Genomic DNA, 18660 nt, shown 5'->3' with positions numbered 1-18660 from the left:
ATTTGGCAGATAGCATATAATGTGAGAAAATATGAACTTGTCCAAAAGAGAAAATGCTGGAAAATCCCAGCAGGTCTAGCAGCATCCATAAGGACAGAAAGGAGCTGATGTTTAGAGTCCAGAAACTCTCTGTTGGTTTCGGATTCCAGCACCTGAAGTAATTTGCTTTTATCCAGTATTTGTTCATTTTGACTGGAAAAATAGAAAAGTAGCATTCAGTTAAATGGAGGGAAACTGCATAACTTTGAGGTACAGGGGGAGCTGGTTGTCCTGGTATATGAATCAGGGAACCTTAATATGCAGGTAGAGCAAGTGATCAGGAAGACAAATGGACTGTGGTCATTTATTACAAGGGAAATGGAATATAAAAGTAAATTGTTTTTGCTACATTTGTATATGGCTTTGGTGAGACCAGGTGGCAGACTACAAACAGTTTTGATCTCCTTGTTTAATAAGGGACATAAACGTGTGAGAAATAGTTCAGAGAAGATTTATTCAACTGATACCAGGGATGGCAGAGGATTATTCTATGAGGAAACATTGGACAGGCTGGACCTGTATCCATTGGCGTTTAGAAGAATAAGGTGATCTTATTGAAACATATAAGATCCTGACATGGTATATGCTGAAAGGATGTTTTGCCTTCTGGGAGGGATTAGAACTAAAGGGGTAGTTTAAAAATAAGGGGTTGACCATTTAAAATGGAGATGAGAATTTTTTTTTGCTGAGAGGATCATGAGTTTTTAGAGCTCTCTTCCCGAAAAAGTGTTTGAGGCTTGATCACTGAATATATGTAAGGCACAGATAGATTCTTGATTAAAAAGGGAGTTAAAGGATAATGGAGATAGGCAGCACTGTGGAGCTGAGGCCACAATCAGATCAGCCATGATCTTATTGAATGGCCTACTCTTGCTCCTAATTTGTACGTTTGAATGTTCCTACTAATATAGTACAAGAAAGGCACCTGACATTCTTGATGCTGAAGCCCAGCCTCAATTCCCATCAAGAAGAGAGGGGATGGAAGAGGAGAAAGTAAGAGAGGGGGAAAAAAAATTTAAATTGTCATGCAACTCATATGTATGGTCATATTAAGGCAAAACTCAGAAAAAGGATAAAATAAACTCAAGTATTACTCAGTAGCAGCTGCTCAAGCTGATGATTCAGTCTGAAGGTAAACAGTAAAAGAAGACATTCAAGGACAGTTGTCATAGAAACCTGGGATAACTAGGTCGCCAACATACTGCTGTTATAATTCATATAGCAGCAAGCATCAATAACAGTGGAGTTCTTGTCCGAGCCCTTGTTACAACAAAAGTCACACATTCCTTTGTGTTTTTCGATAGAATTCATTATATTAAAACTGAAATTGATATGTATAATTATGAATTGATGTTTTATTAAATATATGCAATACTGATATTTTGAAACTTTGCTGCTTATTCAATCCAAAATATCTGTGGTTACATTCAATTGGTCTACTAATAGGTTTAAAATGCAATGACCGCCACAAAAAGGATAGGGCAGTTTAACCCTGTCATACTTGGCAACTTTTTAATATATACATCAGCTATTTTGAGTGGAAGACAAATATATTCCAATTCAAATGGATTTTCCACTCTGCTTTTAAGGTTGACTACTGCATTATTCTGTGCTTACTTAATGCAAAAGTGACCTTTTGCAAAATTTATAATGCTTGCAAATTTAAAACCAAATAAATGCAAGTACAGTGCGGCCATTATAACGCGATGGTTGGGGTCCATAAAATGTTATCGTGAAAAAAAGTGTTGCGCTAAATTAGGGTGCTATTGTTACGTTACGGACAATCTCAACATCTGTCAGAACTCTGTTTGTTTATACAATCACTACACGCTTCATTAACTTTAACAGAAAGGACAAATAGGGTAGTCACAAGGACTTTAAACTAAAGGCTGGTTAGCTTAACTTCTGTAGTGTGGAAAATGCTTGAATCTTTCATCAAGAAATAGTCCCATTGGGAAAGCACAACATGGGTTCATGAAAGGGAGGTCATTTTTAACTAATTTACTGGAATTCTTTGAGGACATTATGTGGTACAGCAAAGTGTGCAAAGGGATAGTTTAAGTGACTCTGGCAGATGGAGTACATGGTAAATGTGAGGTCATCCATTTTGGTAGGAGTAACAGCAAAATGGAAAATGGGGATTTCCAGAAGGCATTCAACAAGGTGCCTCACAAAAGGGGGCTGCATAAGGTAAAGGTGCACGATGTAACAGGTAATGTATTTGCATGCATACAGGATTGGTTAACTAATAGGAAGCAAAGAGTGGGGATAAATGGGTGTTTTTCTGGTTGGCGATCAATGATTAGTGCTGTGCCTTAGGGACCATTGTTGAGACCACAATTATTTACAATTTACATAGATGATTTGGAGTTGACGATCAACTGTAGTGTGTCAAAGTTTGCAGTTGACATAGAGATGAGTGGTAGATCAAAGTGTGCAGAAGATGCTGAAAGTCTGCAAAGGGATGGATTTAGTGAGTCTGGCAGATGGAATACAATGTGAGGTCATCCATTTTGGTAGGAGAAACAGCAAAATGGACTATTACTTAAATGGTAAAAAATTGCAGTATGCTGCTGTGTGGAGGGACCTGGGAGTCCTTGTGCATGAATCACAAAAAATTGGTTTGCAGGTGCAGCAGGTAATTAAGAAGGCAAATGGAATTTTGTCCTTCATTGCTAGAGAGATGGAGTTTAAAAACTTGCAGCTGTACAAGGTGTTAGTGAGGCCACAGCAGCAGTACAGTTTTGGTCTCCTTACTTGAGAAAGAATATACTGGCACTGGAGCGGGGTACAGAGTAGATTCACTAGGTTGATTCCGGAATTGAGAGGGTTGGCTTATGAGGAAGAACTGAGTAGACTGGGAGTATACTCATTGGAATTTAGAAGGGGGGGATCTTTTGGAAACATATAAAATTATGAAGGGAATAGGTAAGATAGCAGCAAGGAGGTTGTTTCCACTGGCAGGTGAAACCGAACTTTGGGGCATGGCTTCAAAACAACAGGCAGCTGACTTGGGACTGAGTTGAGTAGGAACTTCTTCACCCAAAGGGTGAATCTGTGGGGTTCCCTGCCCAATGAAGCATTTGAAGCTACCTTGTTGAATGTTTTTAAGGCAAAGATAAGCTAAATTTTTGAATAGTAAAGGAATTAAAGGTTATAGTGAGCGAGTGGGTGAGTGGAATTGAGTCCACAAAAAGACCAGCCGTGATCTTGTTAAATGGCAGAGCAGGCTCGAGGGGCCAGATGGCTTATTCCTGCTCCTAATTCTTATGTTCTTATGAGAGTATTCCACCACATTCTTGTAGATTGTGGACAGTCTTTGGGGAGTCAGGAGGTGAGTTAATCGCCACAGCACTTTCATAGCTCATAAAGGAGTTGCACATCTTATTTTGAACAGACCAGAGAAGTTACCCATGCCTTCATAAACAATTTATCTGAAGGCAGACCGGTACACAGTCTTTTGTAGCTACCTTGGGGCATCGGCTCGGTCGTATAGGCAACTTAATAGGAAATGGAGATTGAGCACTTGGTAATGAAGAGTCCTTGCTGTTGCAGTTAGGGAGAATGAGCCTTCAGTGCCTGGGCTTTGAACGGGGTCAGCATTATGGGGTGGAAAGACAGCGAGCAAGGCTACCAAGGACAACTGAAAGGACACCTATCTAGGAGGAAAGCTGCAGCTGATGATGAGGGCGTGATAATAGGATTTTGGACACAGGAGCAGTTACAATGGAGTCCCATACATCAGGAGGGCATGGGAAAGGAAAGAAGTGGAGTAAGATAATGGAGGTCAAACAACAACACTAGATCGGTCACTGAAGGTGAAGTTACCTGGAGTGTAGCAGGCAACTGCAACTCTTCGGACCGAGAGTTACAAAGAGCCTGGTCACCAAAGACCTTGCACCTTACACCTTGCAATAATGGTCACCATGATCTACCAGCGGTTGTTAAAGTTACTGTGGCCTTGATTTTCTTTGTATCTTGTTCCTTTCAAGGATCAGCTACAAACCTTACTGGCATCCCACAATGGCTACACATCACCACATCTCACTGGTCACTGATGCCCTCTTTTCCAAAGATAGGCAGTATGTTCATTCAACAAGAGTCAGTCTCACAGGGGCAGGGGACATTGGATTTTGCCTTCATTACTGAACTTCCCCGGGTACAGGGCACAATGAATTGCAACCAGTACCTAGCGAGTTATATTAATGAAAGAAAGGCCTTCCACTCGTAACTTTCAACAGGTCAGCGACCATAAGAGCTTCTTCCATCTGTGAGCTCGCTTTCCTGGCAGCTGCCATGACTCCTTCATCCTGCACCGAACCAGGTTACCTCAGATCTTTACTCCAATTACTCAAGAGTGTGAACAGATCCTAGGGGACAAGAGAATTCCCTTGCAGAAATGGTTACTGAACGCTCAATAGGAGCTCAGATAGAGGCACAGAGATGACACAAACAATTTCACCTGCTCAGCAGGGCAACCACTGGGCGGGTTTCTGAAGTTACGATTCCAGTGTCCAGACCAGTTAGGTGGCATTCTGCAATATTCTACTGTGAAGGTTTCAGCCATTGAGATGAGTTCCTGCATTCTCTTTAATATGGACTTGAGTACAGGGTGACCATGGAAGGAATAAGCTGATAGGAGAGAAGAACAAGAGATAACGAAGAAGGAATTCAACATGGATGAAGATAATGATGATCAGAGACTTGTTCCTGTTGCACAATGAGGCCTCCTCCTGCGTTCCTCTGTGAAGAGGACGTTCCAGCACTTCCTCATAGACTCTAGTATTAAATTCAGGTCAGTATTGATGTAGCAAAGGGTAGCCCTGCCCCAGGTGCAAGGCCTCTATCTCCCCTGTGACATTCTGTGTACCTCTAATTAAGTGAAAAGCTTTGGGCACAAACTGCAGATCTCCCCCTCAGGACAACCAGTAGCCTCAATGACAGCTGCCATGGGGTGTTTCAGGTGACCCAGCTTTATTCCCCTCCTTATTAGATATAGGCAGATAGGAAATCCATATCTATTTCAATTAAGGGCTTATACATGTGAAAATCTGAACTTGGTCAGTTTTCCACCGAAGAAGTTTCTGATACGAAAACAGACCATGGCTCTTGTTTCCTGTCTTCAAAGTGAGAATTCAGCCCATGGGAATGTTGGGAAAAGGACAAAGAAAAAGAAGGATGACATCTGTATTAGCTTTCATGCTGAAATTTCTATGATTCTATCAAATAATCAATTTCTAGGGTAGTTTATCATTTGTAGGCAGTGCGATATGAACAATTACCAGATATTGCTGTTGCATCTGTTCTATTCTTCACACCTTGTGTCACCAGTGGAGAAAAGATTCAACTTGTGAATACAGAAACTATCTCACTGATACATGCTGTTATGATTCAGGTCAGAAACTCCAAAGTGTTTTATGGAGCCTGCCTGGAACATAAGTTTTGCATCTTGAATTTTGCTAGAATGAGCATGATAGGTTCCCTTCAGGTATGATTCAAATGACCCATTAGGGAGCTTTTATCAAACAAAGTTTATTTAAGAATATAGTCAACATGTATAGTAAGAAAATTAGCCATAAACTTTTATAAATTACAAACAAGAAACAAAACAACTACTACAATGTATAACCCTTAACAAATATATCTAATGTGTTCCAATCAAACCAAAACCCTTGCCAGAGACAAAACCGTTTGAACAGGTTCAATACAGCAAAGTCTACTGCTTACTTGATAATGGAAATTGTGTCCTTTGGTTGCATAAGTTAAATCTCACGGGATCCGGGGTGAGATAGCCAAATGGATACAAAATTGGCTTGATGATAGAAGACAGAGGATGATTGTAGAGGGTTGTTTTTCAAACTGGAGGCCTGTGAACAGCGGGGACCGCTGCTGGGTCCACTGTTATTTGTCATTTATATAAATGATTTACATAAGAACATAAGAAATAGGAGCAGGAGTAGGCCATCTAGCCCCTCGAGCCTGCCCCGCCATTCAATAAGATCATGGCTGATCTGAAGTGGCTCAGTTCCACTTTCCCGCTTTCTCCCCATAACCCTTAATCCCCTTGCCATTTAGTAGGCATCGTTAATAAGTTTGCAGATGACACCAAAACTGATGGCATTGTGGACAGTGAAGATGGCTATCTAGGATTGCAATAGGATCTTGATCCGTTGAGCCAGTGGGCTGACGAATGGCAGATGGAGTTTAATTTAGATAAATGTGAGGTGATGCATTTTGGTACATCGAACCAGTGCGGGAATTACTCAGTTAATGGTGGGGCATCAGGGAGAGTTATAGAACAAAAAGATGTAGGAGTACAGGTTCATAGCTTATTAAAAGTGGAGTCACAGGTGGACAGAGTGGTGAAGAAGGCATTTGGCATGCTTGGTTTCATTGGTTAGAACACTGAATACAAAAGTTGAGACGTCTTGTTGAAGTTGTACAAGGCATTGGTAAAGCCACACTTGGAATACTGTGTACAGTTCTGGTCACCCTATTATAGAAAGGATACATTAAACTAGAAAGAGTGCAGAAAAGGTTCACTAGGATGCTACCGGGACTCGATGGTTTGAGTTATGAGAAGCTGGGTAGACTGGGACTTTTCTCTCTGGAGTGTAGGAGGCTGAAGGTGATCTATACAGATCTATAAAATAATGAGGGGCATAGATCAGCCAGTCAATATCTTTTCCCAAAGGTAGGGGAGTCTAAAACTAGAGAGCATAGGTTTAAGGTGAGAGGGAAGAGATACAAAAGGGTCCAGAGGGACAATTTTTTCACACAGAGGGTGATGAGTGTCTGGAACAAGCTGCCAGAGGCAGATACAATTTTGTCTTTTAAGAAACTTTTAGACAGTTACATGGGTAAGATGGGTATAAAGGGATATGGGCCAACTGCATAGAGGTTAAAAAAAGGGTCGGCCTGGGTGAGTTGGGCCTATGGGCCTGTTTCCATGTTGTAAACATCTATGGGTCTATGGTTGCAGTCTGCAGTTCTCTGGATTCACTCCAAACAGTTTGAAGACAAGGCAACTTCCCAAAATACCAGAGACTCTGGTCCAGCCTCCAGCAACAGCAGATTTTCATCTTTTAGGAAAACAAAAGAATTTCCAAAGAAAGAAAAAGCAAGGAGAGAAGGAAAACACTTCTTTTTGCCTTGCTGTCCCTTCTAAAACTAAAACTTAAACCTGCAACTCCAAACTGAAAAATGAAAAAAACTGTCCAAGGTTATGACCATTCTCCTAACAATGCAGGATTGTAAAACTAATTCCAGAGTAAACACAAACAATTCAATTTAAACCACTCATATACCAATAATAGGACATTTCCAGTCACACTAGCAACAATAACATCACTGAAGCTGTGGGTTAAGAAACCACTGAAGTTGTGAGCTGCAGAAATCATGGTTTTTTAAAAAAAAACTTTTGTAAAGGTACATTAACATCACAATGCTCCCTGCTAACAACCTACATTGTAACTCAACTCCATACTAGTTTTAACTCACTCAGCTAGATCTAGGATGAATCTCCGTTACTTAAAATGACAATTTTCCATTCCAGAATATATGAAAATTAAAATTAAAATAAATTTCAAAGGCAGGATTCTCCAATCATCCATATGTACCCCTGCTGCCAGCAAGAATGGAGAATTTGGCACTCCATGTCGCACTATCTGTAACCCCCATGACTTGCCTGGGTTTGCAAAACCTCACTTACTGTACTGTCTGGAGACAATACACATCTCTTTAACCTATGCCTAATGCTCTCTCCACTCACGTTGCTTGCATCTTTATCACTTGAATAGCAGGTTAGCTGTAATGACTCGCATTCTAATCAGTATTCTGTAAACTGTGTGTGCTGTTATATGCTCTGTTTGAGACCAGAACTCTCCACTCACCTGATGAAGGGGCAAACCCCAAAAGTTTGTGGGTTTACTATCAAATAAATTGGTTGGACTTTAACCTGGTGTTGTGAGACTTCTTACTTGGAGAAAAGACCATGTACACAAAATGCCATCCAGTGGCTTACAAGAGAACTACTAAAACTCGAAATAAATGTGAAGAACTGTTAGCATCAGGAAGCTGTTAGGTGTAATGAAAATTAAAAACTGATTTCGACTCAATTCAAGAATTTCATGTTATTACTTTTCAACATATAGGACTAGATTTCAATATAGTACCATATACTAGTCAGAGTAGAAATAGCAAGATATGTCAGATGAATACGTGATGGAAGAGATGGTGTGATGGGGAAGGTTTCAGATTCCTGGGGAATTGGGACTGGTTCTGGGAGGGGTTGCATGACCACAGTCTGGTTACACCCGGCAGGATTGGGAATCAAGTTCTAGGGGGAGTATTTGCTAGAATAGTTGGGAAGGTTTAAACTAAAATGACAGGCAGATGGGAACCTATATAAGGAGTCATTAGACAGAAAATTAAAGATATATACAATAGTGGAACATCTGCATTTATGGGTGATTTTAATCTGCATACAGATTGGGCAAATCAAACTACTCACAATACCATAGAGAAGGAATTCCTGAAGTGTATATGAGATGATTTTCTGGACCTATATATTGAGGAGCCAACTAGAGAGCAAGCAATTCTAGACTGGATATTCATAGAATCCTACAGTGCAGAAGGAGGCCATTCGGTCCATCGAGTCTGCACTGACCACAATCCCACCCAGACCCTATCCCCGTAATCCCATGTATTTACCCTAGCTAATTCCCCTGACACCAAAGGTCAATTTGGAACAGCCAATCAACATAATCCACACATTTTTTGGACTGTGGGAGGAAACTGGAGCACCCGGTGAAAACCCATCAGACGTGGGGAGAATGTGCAAACTCCACACAGACAGTGACCTAAGTCAGGAATTGAACCCATGTCCCTGGTGCTGTGAGGCAGCAGTGCTAACCGCTGTGCCACCGTGCCGTATTGTGTAAGAGAAAGGAATAATTGGCAATCTAGTTGTGCAAGACCTCTTGGGAATGAGCGACCACAACATGGAAATGGAGACCGACATAACTGATTCTGAGACTAGAGGCCTGAACCTTAATAAAGAAAGCTATGATGATATGAGTTGGCTTTGATAGATTAGGAAATGTTACTTAAAGAAATTACAGTAGATAGGCAATGACAAACGTTCAAGAAGTGCTTGGGCAAACTGCAACAATTGTATATTCCTCTGTGATGCAAAAGTAAAACTAGAAAAGTGATCAAACATGGTTTACAAGGGAAATTAGAAATAGTATTAGATCCAAGGGACAGGCATACAAATTGGCCAAGAAAAATGACAGACCTAAAGATTGGGAGCAGTTTAGAATTTAGCAGAGGAGGATCAATGGACTAATTAAGAAATGAAAAATAGAGTACAAAGAGTAAGCTTGCGAGAAACATAAAAATTGACTGTAAATGTTTCTATAGGTACGTGAACAGAAAAAGATTGGTGAACACAAATGTAAGTCACATACCATCAGAAACGAGGGAATTTATAATGGGGACTAAGAAAATGTCTGGCCAACTAAATACATACTGTGATGCCATCTCTAAAAACAAGAATGCAAATAGTATACCAGAAATTTTGGGGAACACTGGATTTAGTGAGGAGGAGGAACTGAAGGAGGTTAGCATTAGTAGAGGAATGGTGTTGGGGAAACTGATGGGATTTGTTATATATTTTGTGGCCAGCATCTACAATCATTAAGAGAGAGTTCAGACCTTGTTGGAATAAGGAAGGTATTTACTTAATACAGAAACCTAGATGACTGCCTGTATGGAGCTTGCACACTACTCCCCCCTCCACCCCACCCAAGATATGCAAGCCTGGTGGACTGGTCATGATCAACATGCAGGGCCACAGGTATAGGATGTGGGAAATAGGCCTAGTCAGATTATTTCTCCAGAGAGTAGGCACAAATCTGATGGGCCAAATGGCCTCCCCCTGCACTGCAGGTACCTCATAGATTGTATTTAGACAGGAGTCGTTTTTTATTCCATGCACCCACTTCCTCTGCCAGTAAGTATGATGGTAACTCATTCTTTGCAGTTCAGAGGATCACAACTAATTTCTGTGAGACCCTCCAAAGCAATCTGGTTCTGGAAATAACAATCGAATAATGTAATTATAACACGCCTCACAGAACTTGCTATAGACAAAAGTAACAGGAGTTACTCGTTCCTTTCCCTCACCTTAACACTAAAGAGGAAATAAAAGATAAACGGAGGCCATTCAGCCTCTCAGAGTCCGTTTGCTGTTCGGTATCGCTCGCGCTGCCTGGCGGAGTAGGCCTCCGCCGTTGGTCGCGTGCCCGGCTGCCGGTTACTAGGGAAACGCCGTCTCCAGGAGACGGAGCCCTGAGAACCGGGGGAGGGGGGAGCGCGCGGCGCGGAGTGATGGCGGGCTCATGGAGTCGAGGCCTCGTCCTCGTCCTGTCCCTCTGGTCGCTACTGTATCTGCTTGTGTTGGCGACAAACGAGGACGACGACAACAAGGTATGGAGTGAGGGGCTGACGGTTGGCGGATGTAGCCGCAGCTGCAGGCCGTAAAGACACCATTTCCTGTTGTTTCCGCTGATCCGAGTGAATGAGGGAGGCCGGGCAGCTGGCTAGCTCTGGGCCCTTGACAGGAAGAGCTCATCCTCCAGTGTAACCTGGAACAGGTGATGAGTGGAGGCGGAAACCTATATCTTTGGTTACTAACGTCCCGCTCGCCCTATCTCATTCCTTGAATTGGCTGTGATAATCCTCTTTTTGTTAGGATTCACCCTGAACACAGCCTCAGTTTAGTTAAATAGTTTGTAGGATGGGTCACTGTTTTCTGATCATGAATGCCATGACGATTTTTTACATATGAATGCCATTGTTGACAGTTTTTCAAATTGATTATTTTTAAATTTCTTAATCCTTTAGGACCCAGGCTTGATTTTAAGAAAGTTATTCTAAATAAATGGCGTACTCTGTTAGGATTCAAATACTAATTTTATTTAACGGGTTGATTAATTATTGATTAATGAGAAAATAATTATCATCGGCGCAATTGTACTAGTTTCCAAAGTTGTGAAATTGTCTCCCGCGATGTTTAGAAACATTTCAAACAGGGAATTACATGTGATGTCTTGTGACTGACCCTATGACTGTTCCTGAATTTTACAGTTCAAATAACTTTCGCGATCTATAACTAAAGAACAGATGAAAACACGAGTGTTTATATGATGGGAGTGTCATAACTTACTCCGATAGTTTACAGCTGCATTTTTAATCTCTCATGTTTATTCCTCTACTTTCTGGTAGATTATTGCAAGCACTTCAGTTTAAGAAAATATTTTGATTACATGTCCATTTTAAAAACTAGGACCAGGGTGATAGGTAGTTAAAGTAAAATTGATTATCTGTGCTTTGATATAGTCTGGTTAAAATTAAATAAATTATCCAAGTTTGGAGTTCCAAGGGATATCATGGAATTTTAGTTTTTTATTAAAGATACCTGTGATGAATATATAAGTGAATAATATAGAAAAACTAAAATTTTAAAACAGTTAAAGGGAAAGCAGAACTGGAACATTAAGAGGCTAAGAGAAAGTAATTAAGAAATCAGGCCTGTCAATATAGAATTTTCCAAAGTATATAATGAGAATAAAGTTGGGAAAGAATAAGATCACTTTGACATGAAGATCTATTTTATTTGGGAATGACAGAATAAATGGTTTACCCCATATCCTTAAACTATGACCCCTGGTTCTGGACTATTCTGCCATTGGGAACACCCTGTCTAGTCCTGTTAGAATTTTATAGGTTTCTGTGAGATCACCCTCATTCTAAATTCCAGTGAATATAATCCTATCTGACTCAATCTCTCCTTATTTGTTAGTCCTCCCATCCCATGAATCGAGTCTGTTAAACCTTCACGGGCACTCTCTCCATTACCAAGAACATTCTTCCTCAGATAAGGAGACTAATACTGCACACACTATTCCTGGTATGGTCTCACCAAGGTCCTGTATAACTACAGCGAGACATCCCTGCTCCTGTACTCGAATCCTCTTGCTGTGAAGGCCAACTTTTGCCGCCTTCACTGTTTGCTAATTCTGCATGTTTACTTTCAGTGACAGGTGTACAAGGACACCCAGGTCTCATTGCACATTCCCGTCTCTCAATCGATAGCCATTCAGATAATTTGTCTTCCTGTTTTTGCTACCAAAGTGAATAACCTCACATTTATCCATATTATACTGCATCTGCCAATGCATTTGTTCACTCACTCAACTTACTCAAATCACATAGAAGCATCTCTGCATCCTCCTCACAGCTCACCTTGCCACCAAGCTTTGTGTCATCTGAAAATTTGGAGATATTACATTTACTTCCTTCACCTAAATCATTAAAATACATTGTGAATAGCTGAGATCATAGCTCTGATCCCAATGGTACCCCACTAGTCATTGCCTGCCACTTGAAAAAAAAGTTTATTCCTACCCTTTGTTTCCTGTCTGCGAACCAGTTTTCTATCCATCTCAATATGCTTTCCACAGATCTCATGTGCTTTAATTTTACACGCAAATCTCTTGTGTGGGAGTTAGTTGAAGGCTTTCTGAAAGTCCAAATAAATCACATCCACGGGTCTACTGTCATCAACTCTACTGATTACATCCTCAATGAATTCCAGTAGATCTGTCAAGCATGATTTCCCTTTCCTAAATCTATGCTGACTGTCCAATCCTGGCACTATTTTCCAAATGCTCTGCTATGAAATCTTTTACAATGGAGTCTAGTATTCTTCCCACTATTGACATCAGGTCTCCTGGTCTATAATTCTGTTTTCTTTTTACCTCCCTTTTTAAATAATGTGGTTACATTAGCTACCGTCCAATCTGTACAAACTGTCTCTGACTCTCTATGATCTTGGAAGATGACCACCAATGCATCCGCTATTTCTAGGGCCATTTCCTTAAGTAATCTGAGATTTATATTATCAAACCCTGGCGATTTATCGACCTTCAAATCTATCAATTTTCCCAGCACGGTGACTCAGTGGTTAGCGCTGCTGCCTCATGGTGTCAAGGATTCACGTTTGATTCCAAGCTTGAGTCACTGTTTGCAGAGTCTGCATGTTCTCCCTGTGACTGCATGGGTTTCCTTTGGGTGCTCCAGTTTCCTCCCATAGTCCGAAAGACGTGCTGGTTAGATACATCGGCCATGCTAAATTCTCCCTAACAGGCACTGGAGTGTGGCGACTAGGGGATTTTCACAATAACTTCATTGAGGTGTTAATATAAGCCTACTTGTGATATTAATAAATAAACTTCAAACAACACCATTTCCGTATGGATACTGATCTCCTTCAGTTTCTGCCTCTCACTAAACCCTGTGTTCCCCAACATTTTTGGTTCATTATTTGGGCCCTGTTTTGTGAAGACAGAATCAAAGTTTTTTTTATTCATGGGACATGGGCATTGCTGGCTGGCCAGCATTTATTGTGGGTATGCCGGCATTGGACTGGCGTAAACACAGTAAAAAAATCTGACAACACCAGGTTTGAGTCCAACCGATTTATTTGATAATAGACTCACAAGCTTTCGGGGTTAGCCCCTTCGTCAGGTGAATGGAGAGTTCTCCATTCACCTGACGAAGGGGCTAACCCCGAAAGCTTGTGAGTCTATTATCAAATAAATCGGTTGGACTAAAACCCGGTGTCGTCAGACTTTTTACAGCATTTATTGCCCATCCCTAGTTGCCTGAGGGCAGTTGAGAGTCAACTGTATTGCTGTGGCTTGGAGTCACACATAGGCTAGTTCAGGTAAGGACAGCAGATTTCTTTCCTAAAGGACATTAGTGAACCAAATGGATTTTTCTGACAATCAACAATGGTTTCATGGTTATTAATAGATTCTTAATTCCAGCTTTTTTTATTGAATTCAAATTCCACCACCTGCCATGCGGGAATTCAAACCTGGATCCCCAGAACATTAGCTAAGTTTCTGGATTAATAGTCTAGCGATGATAACTCTAAGCCACCTTCCGTCTGTATTTATGCATTTAGTGGGTCAGCCACATATTCCTATTATAATTTCCCATTTCTGACTGTAAGGGAGCTGTATTTGTCTTCTTCAATCTCTTTCTCGTCGCATATCAATAGAAGCTTTTACAGTCAGTTTTTAAGTTTCCCGCAAGCTTACTCTATTTTCTCCTTCTTAATCAATCTCTTTGTCCTCCTTTGCTTAATTCTAAATTGCTCCCAGTCCTTAGGTCTGCTGCGTTCTCTGGCCAATTTGTATGCCTCTTCTTTGGATCTAATACCTGTAATTTCCCCTGTAAGCCATGGTTTGGCCACCTTTCCTGTTTTTGAGCCAGACAGGAAGTAACAATTGTAACAGTTCATCCGTGAGCTCTTTGAATGTTTGCCATTGTCTATTCACCATCATTCTTTAAGTAATGTTATCCAGTCTATCATAGCCGGCTTGCGCTTCATACTGTCGTGATTTCCTTTATTTAGATTCAGAATCCTCTCGGAATTAACTACATCATTCTCCATCTTGATGAAGAATTTTATCATATTATGGTTGCTCATGACTTTTTCCTTTCTCGTTGCACAATACCCAGTCTAGGATGGTCTGTTCTCTAGTTGGTTCCTCAGTGTATTGGTGCAGAAAATCATCCAGTACACAGTCCAGGAATTCCTCCTCTATGGTGTTGTTACTAATTTGATTTGCCCAATCTATAAGCAGATTGAAGTCACCCATAATTACAGATGTGTCTCTAATTTCCTGTTTGATGCCATCCTCAATATCACCACTACATTTTGGGAGTTTATATACAACCCCCCACTAATGTTTTTTGTCCCTTGCTGTTTTTCAACTCTACCCATACAGATTCCTCATCATATGAGTTAATATCCTTCCTCACTGTTGCGTTAATTTACTCTTTAACCAGTGTTGCAACTTCACCTCCTTTTCCTTTTTGTCCGTCCTTCCTAAATGTTGAAAACTTCTGGATGTTTAGTTCCCATCCCTAGTCACCCTGCAGTCATGTCGTCATAACCCCAATTATATCCTTCCCATTTACATCTGTTTTCATCCCCTCTATTGTGAATGTTCTGTGTATTAAGGCACAAAATCTTATGACCCGTATGTTTAACGTTCCTTGTCCCTTTCTCATTATTTTTCACTGTGGCTCTGTTTTATTCTGCCCTTTCATTTCTATGCTTATTACTTTTTTTAATTCTCCTTCCTGCCTTTTTTTTAATCCTTGTTTCCCCTTCCTCTGACTCCTTGCTTAGGTTCCCATTCCCCCCTGCCATTTTAGTTTAAACCCTTCCCAACCACTCGAGTCGCAGACTTGCTAAGGTGCAACCTGTCCAGTTTGCACTGATCCTACCACCCCCGGAAGTGGTCCCAGTGTCCCAGGAATCTGAAACCCTTCCCCTTACACCATCTCTTCAGCCACCTATTTATCAGACTAGCACGTGCCACTGCAGTAATCCCGAGATCACTATCTTTAATGTCCTACTTTTCAGTTTAACTCAAAATATTCTGCTTTTAGAACCTAAGCCTCTTTTTTGTCTATGTCATTTGATACTCATGTGTACCACGACCACTGGCTGTTCAGCCTCCCTCTCCAGAATGTCTTGTAACTGCTCTGAGACATCCTTGACCTAGCACCAGGGAGGGAATGTTCCATCCTGGACCCTCGGCTATAGCAACAGAAAAGCCTATCTATTCCCTATACCTGTTGCATTTCCAACTTTTTACTCCTCTCCCATGTAGCAGAACCAACTGTGGTTCAATGCATTTGACTGTTGCTGCTTTCCCTCGAGAGGCCATTCCCCCAAAGGGCTATGTCTGTCCATAATATTACTTAGATATGGATGAGATGTCGGAAGCATAGAGGATTGAAAATGTAGCACCTAAGTTCAAGAAGGAGTGAAAGGATTAGAGGATCATTTGCCTAACGCTGGTGGTTGGCAAACGTTTAGTTTTATATAGGGATATATCTGTGGAAAATGATCACAGAAGATTCCTGCAGTGCCTGCCTAGTCCTCTTGCTCTGTCTGGTGGTTGCCTAGCCTGTGGAGTCTCAACCTGCAGTGTGACCACCTCCCTATATGTGCTTTCCATGATACTCTCCACCCTGTGAATGCTGCACAGTGTCCGAAGCTGCCTCTCCAACTCCAAAACCCAGGCTTCCAGGAAATGCAGCGGAGATACTTCTTGCACACATGCCACCCTCCCCTCCCCCGGGCACTGGAATTCATAGAATCCTGACAGTGCAGAAGGAGGCCATCTGGCCCATCAAGTCTGCACTGATTACCAGTGCCATGTGCTAGTCAGAGCAGACAGAGCATCTTACTCAGGCCCACTGCCCATCCTAGCTCACAACCCCATGCATTTACCTCACAAATTCCCCTAACCTACACACCTTGGGACATTACGGGCAATTTAACATGGCCAATCCACCTAGCCTGCACGTCTTTGGATTTGTTTGGAAATGTTCCTGGCTTCCCACATAAAGTAGGAGGAGCACACCACAGCTTTGAGCTCATTTGTTATGACTTATCCCTTTAAACCTTTTGGGAGCTACTTAAAATCAAGTAATATCAATTATTCTAGTACTGTCTTTCCCTGATCCTTGTTACTGCAGAGTATATGTTATGAACCTCCAAACAAAGACCTGGCAAACCACAAAAGATAAAAGTAGTAAATACTTACCTTACCGTACTCAGCGAATGAGCTGCTTCCACATGCTCTGCATCACTTTTGAATCCTGAAGTCACCTCAGGAGCTCTGAACCCCAAGCTAGCTCTCAGATTTCTCACTGCATGCTTGCACTATTTTCAATCTCCCGACAATCAGTTCTCTCCGTTGTAGCCTTTCGTGCAGGTCTAGGTGCAGCTGACTGTTTATTCTTGTGTCCTCCTTTCACACTCTCCTCTGGGCTCTGCTCATAGTAAATACATTATAATAGTGATCTTTTTGTGGAGACAGGAGGCATGGCTGAAATGTGAAATGTATACTTTTCATCTGTCTTCATTAAAGAGATGCTGCCAATATCACAGTGTTTGTAGGGAAATTGGATAGGATAAAAAGAAGGAGAAGGTACATAAAAGGTTGGCAACAATCAAAGTGACAAAACCTAGTCCAACTGAGATGCATGTGGGCAGTATGGGTGAAAGTTGTGAAACACCTGTCCATAATATTACTTAGATATGGATGAGATGTTGGAGGCATAGAGGATTGAAAATGTAGCACCTAAGTTCAAAAGGGAGGGAAAGGATTAGAGGATCATTTGCTTAATGCTGGTGGTTGGCAAACCTTTAGTTTTATCCTAGGTTAATGTGTCTAAGTGACAATTGGAAAAATATTAGTTGGTAAATGAAAACTAGCATGAATTTGTTAAAGGTAAATCGTGTTTTCTAATTTAGAATCGTGTAAATTTCTGCCATTTGACCCACCATGTCTGTGCCAGACAAATAAGAGAAATCGAGCCTAATCACACTTTCCAGTTCTTCGTTCTTGCCCTTGTAGATTATAGCACTTCAAATGCATATCCAAATACTTTTTAATTATGATGAAAGTTTCTTCTCTTGCCACCTTTTTCAGGAGTGAATTCCATACTGTGGACACCTCTGGGAGGAAAATAAACTAAATTCCCCTCTAATCCATCTACAAATTATTTTACATCTATGTCTTCTAGTTAGGGCCTCCTATGGTAAACTCATACAATAGTTATAAATCAGTTTACATTGAGTTGTACTACTGTTGTGGTTTAATTATTCATGTGTTCTGTTGCAGAATTTTGAAGATATCAGGTGCAAGTGCATTTGTCCACCGTATAAAGACAACTTGGGTCACATTTATAACAAAAACGTATCACAGAAAGATTGGTAAGTAGGATTCTGTCACAGAATATTTAATCTCTGTCTTTTTATTAAAAACAACTATTGTTTTTATTTTCCATTCCTCAACGGCCTCTCCATCAATTTTCCTGTAAACGTTTATGTAACGGCCCCTTTCAACAAAAGAACAAGCACTAATAGGTACCTAAATTGACGAATTTTAACTATTCTTATATGGTAGAATTCTTTCAAGATTGACATGCTTCCAGAGATGCCAACCTTTCCCAAACAGCCACTGCTGAAAGGAAAACATTGTAATTGTTTTAGCAGAAAACATTTTCAACAGTTCACAGAATCAAAGATAGATTTAATGTACATAAAAAATATAGGATTCAGAATTCATGAGACTGCCTCAAACAAAATTGGTGCCATGTGTCCCTGGGAGTCCATGTGAATCCCTGTTTGAAAACATGACCCTTTGCAGTTGTTTGAGCCAGTGTTGATTTTTCTGCCATCCTTAAGGTGGAATATCCAGAGTATTTTGCTTTTCAGTGTGCAAGCCTGCTCATTGGATGTCATTTAGCCTTTATCCTCTTGAATTATAATGGTTGAGTGGTGATCTGATAGAAGTCTACAAAATAGTTACAGGGAAGGACAAGATAGATAAGGATAAACTGTTTTCACTAGTTGAAGGCTCTAGAACTAGGCACCATAATCTAAAAATTAGGACCAAGCTGTTCAGGAGAGATGTTAAAAAACACTTCTACATGCAGAGAATGATGGAGGTTTGGAAC

At 40.9% G+C, this 18660-nt stretch overlaps 1 protein-coding gene across 1 annotated transcript in view; it reads left to right on the top strand.

Moving 5' to 3' along the window:
- The first annotated feature begins 9901 nt into the window (after positions 1–9901).
- tmem9b (TMEM9 domain family, member B) overlaps positions 9902–18660 on the top strand; it is a 41091-nt gene continuing 32332 nt past the window's right edge. Inside the window, exons 1-2 of the mRNA XM_080190200.1 lie at positions 9902–10530; positions 17823–17914. Coding sequence (XP_080046326.1) covers positions 10432–10530; positions 17823–17914 — 191 coding nt within the window. The 5' untranslated portion in view covers positions 9902–10431. The remainder of the gene's footprint in view (positions 10531–17822; positions 17915–18660) is intronic.

Source organism: Carcharhinus amblyrhynchos, chromosome 6 (assembly GCF_965287045.1).
Source record: "Carcharhinus amblyrhynchos chromosome 6, sCarAmb.v2.hapA, whole genome shotgun sequence".
Taxonomy (NCBI): Eukaryota; Metazoa; Chordata; class Chondrichthyes; order Carcharhiniformes; family Carcharhinidae; genus Carcharhinus; species Carcharhinus amblyrhynchos.
This window is presented reverse-complemented; position numbering and strand designations above follow the sequence as displayed.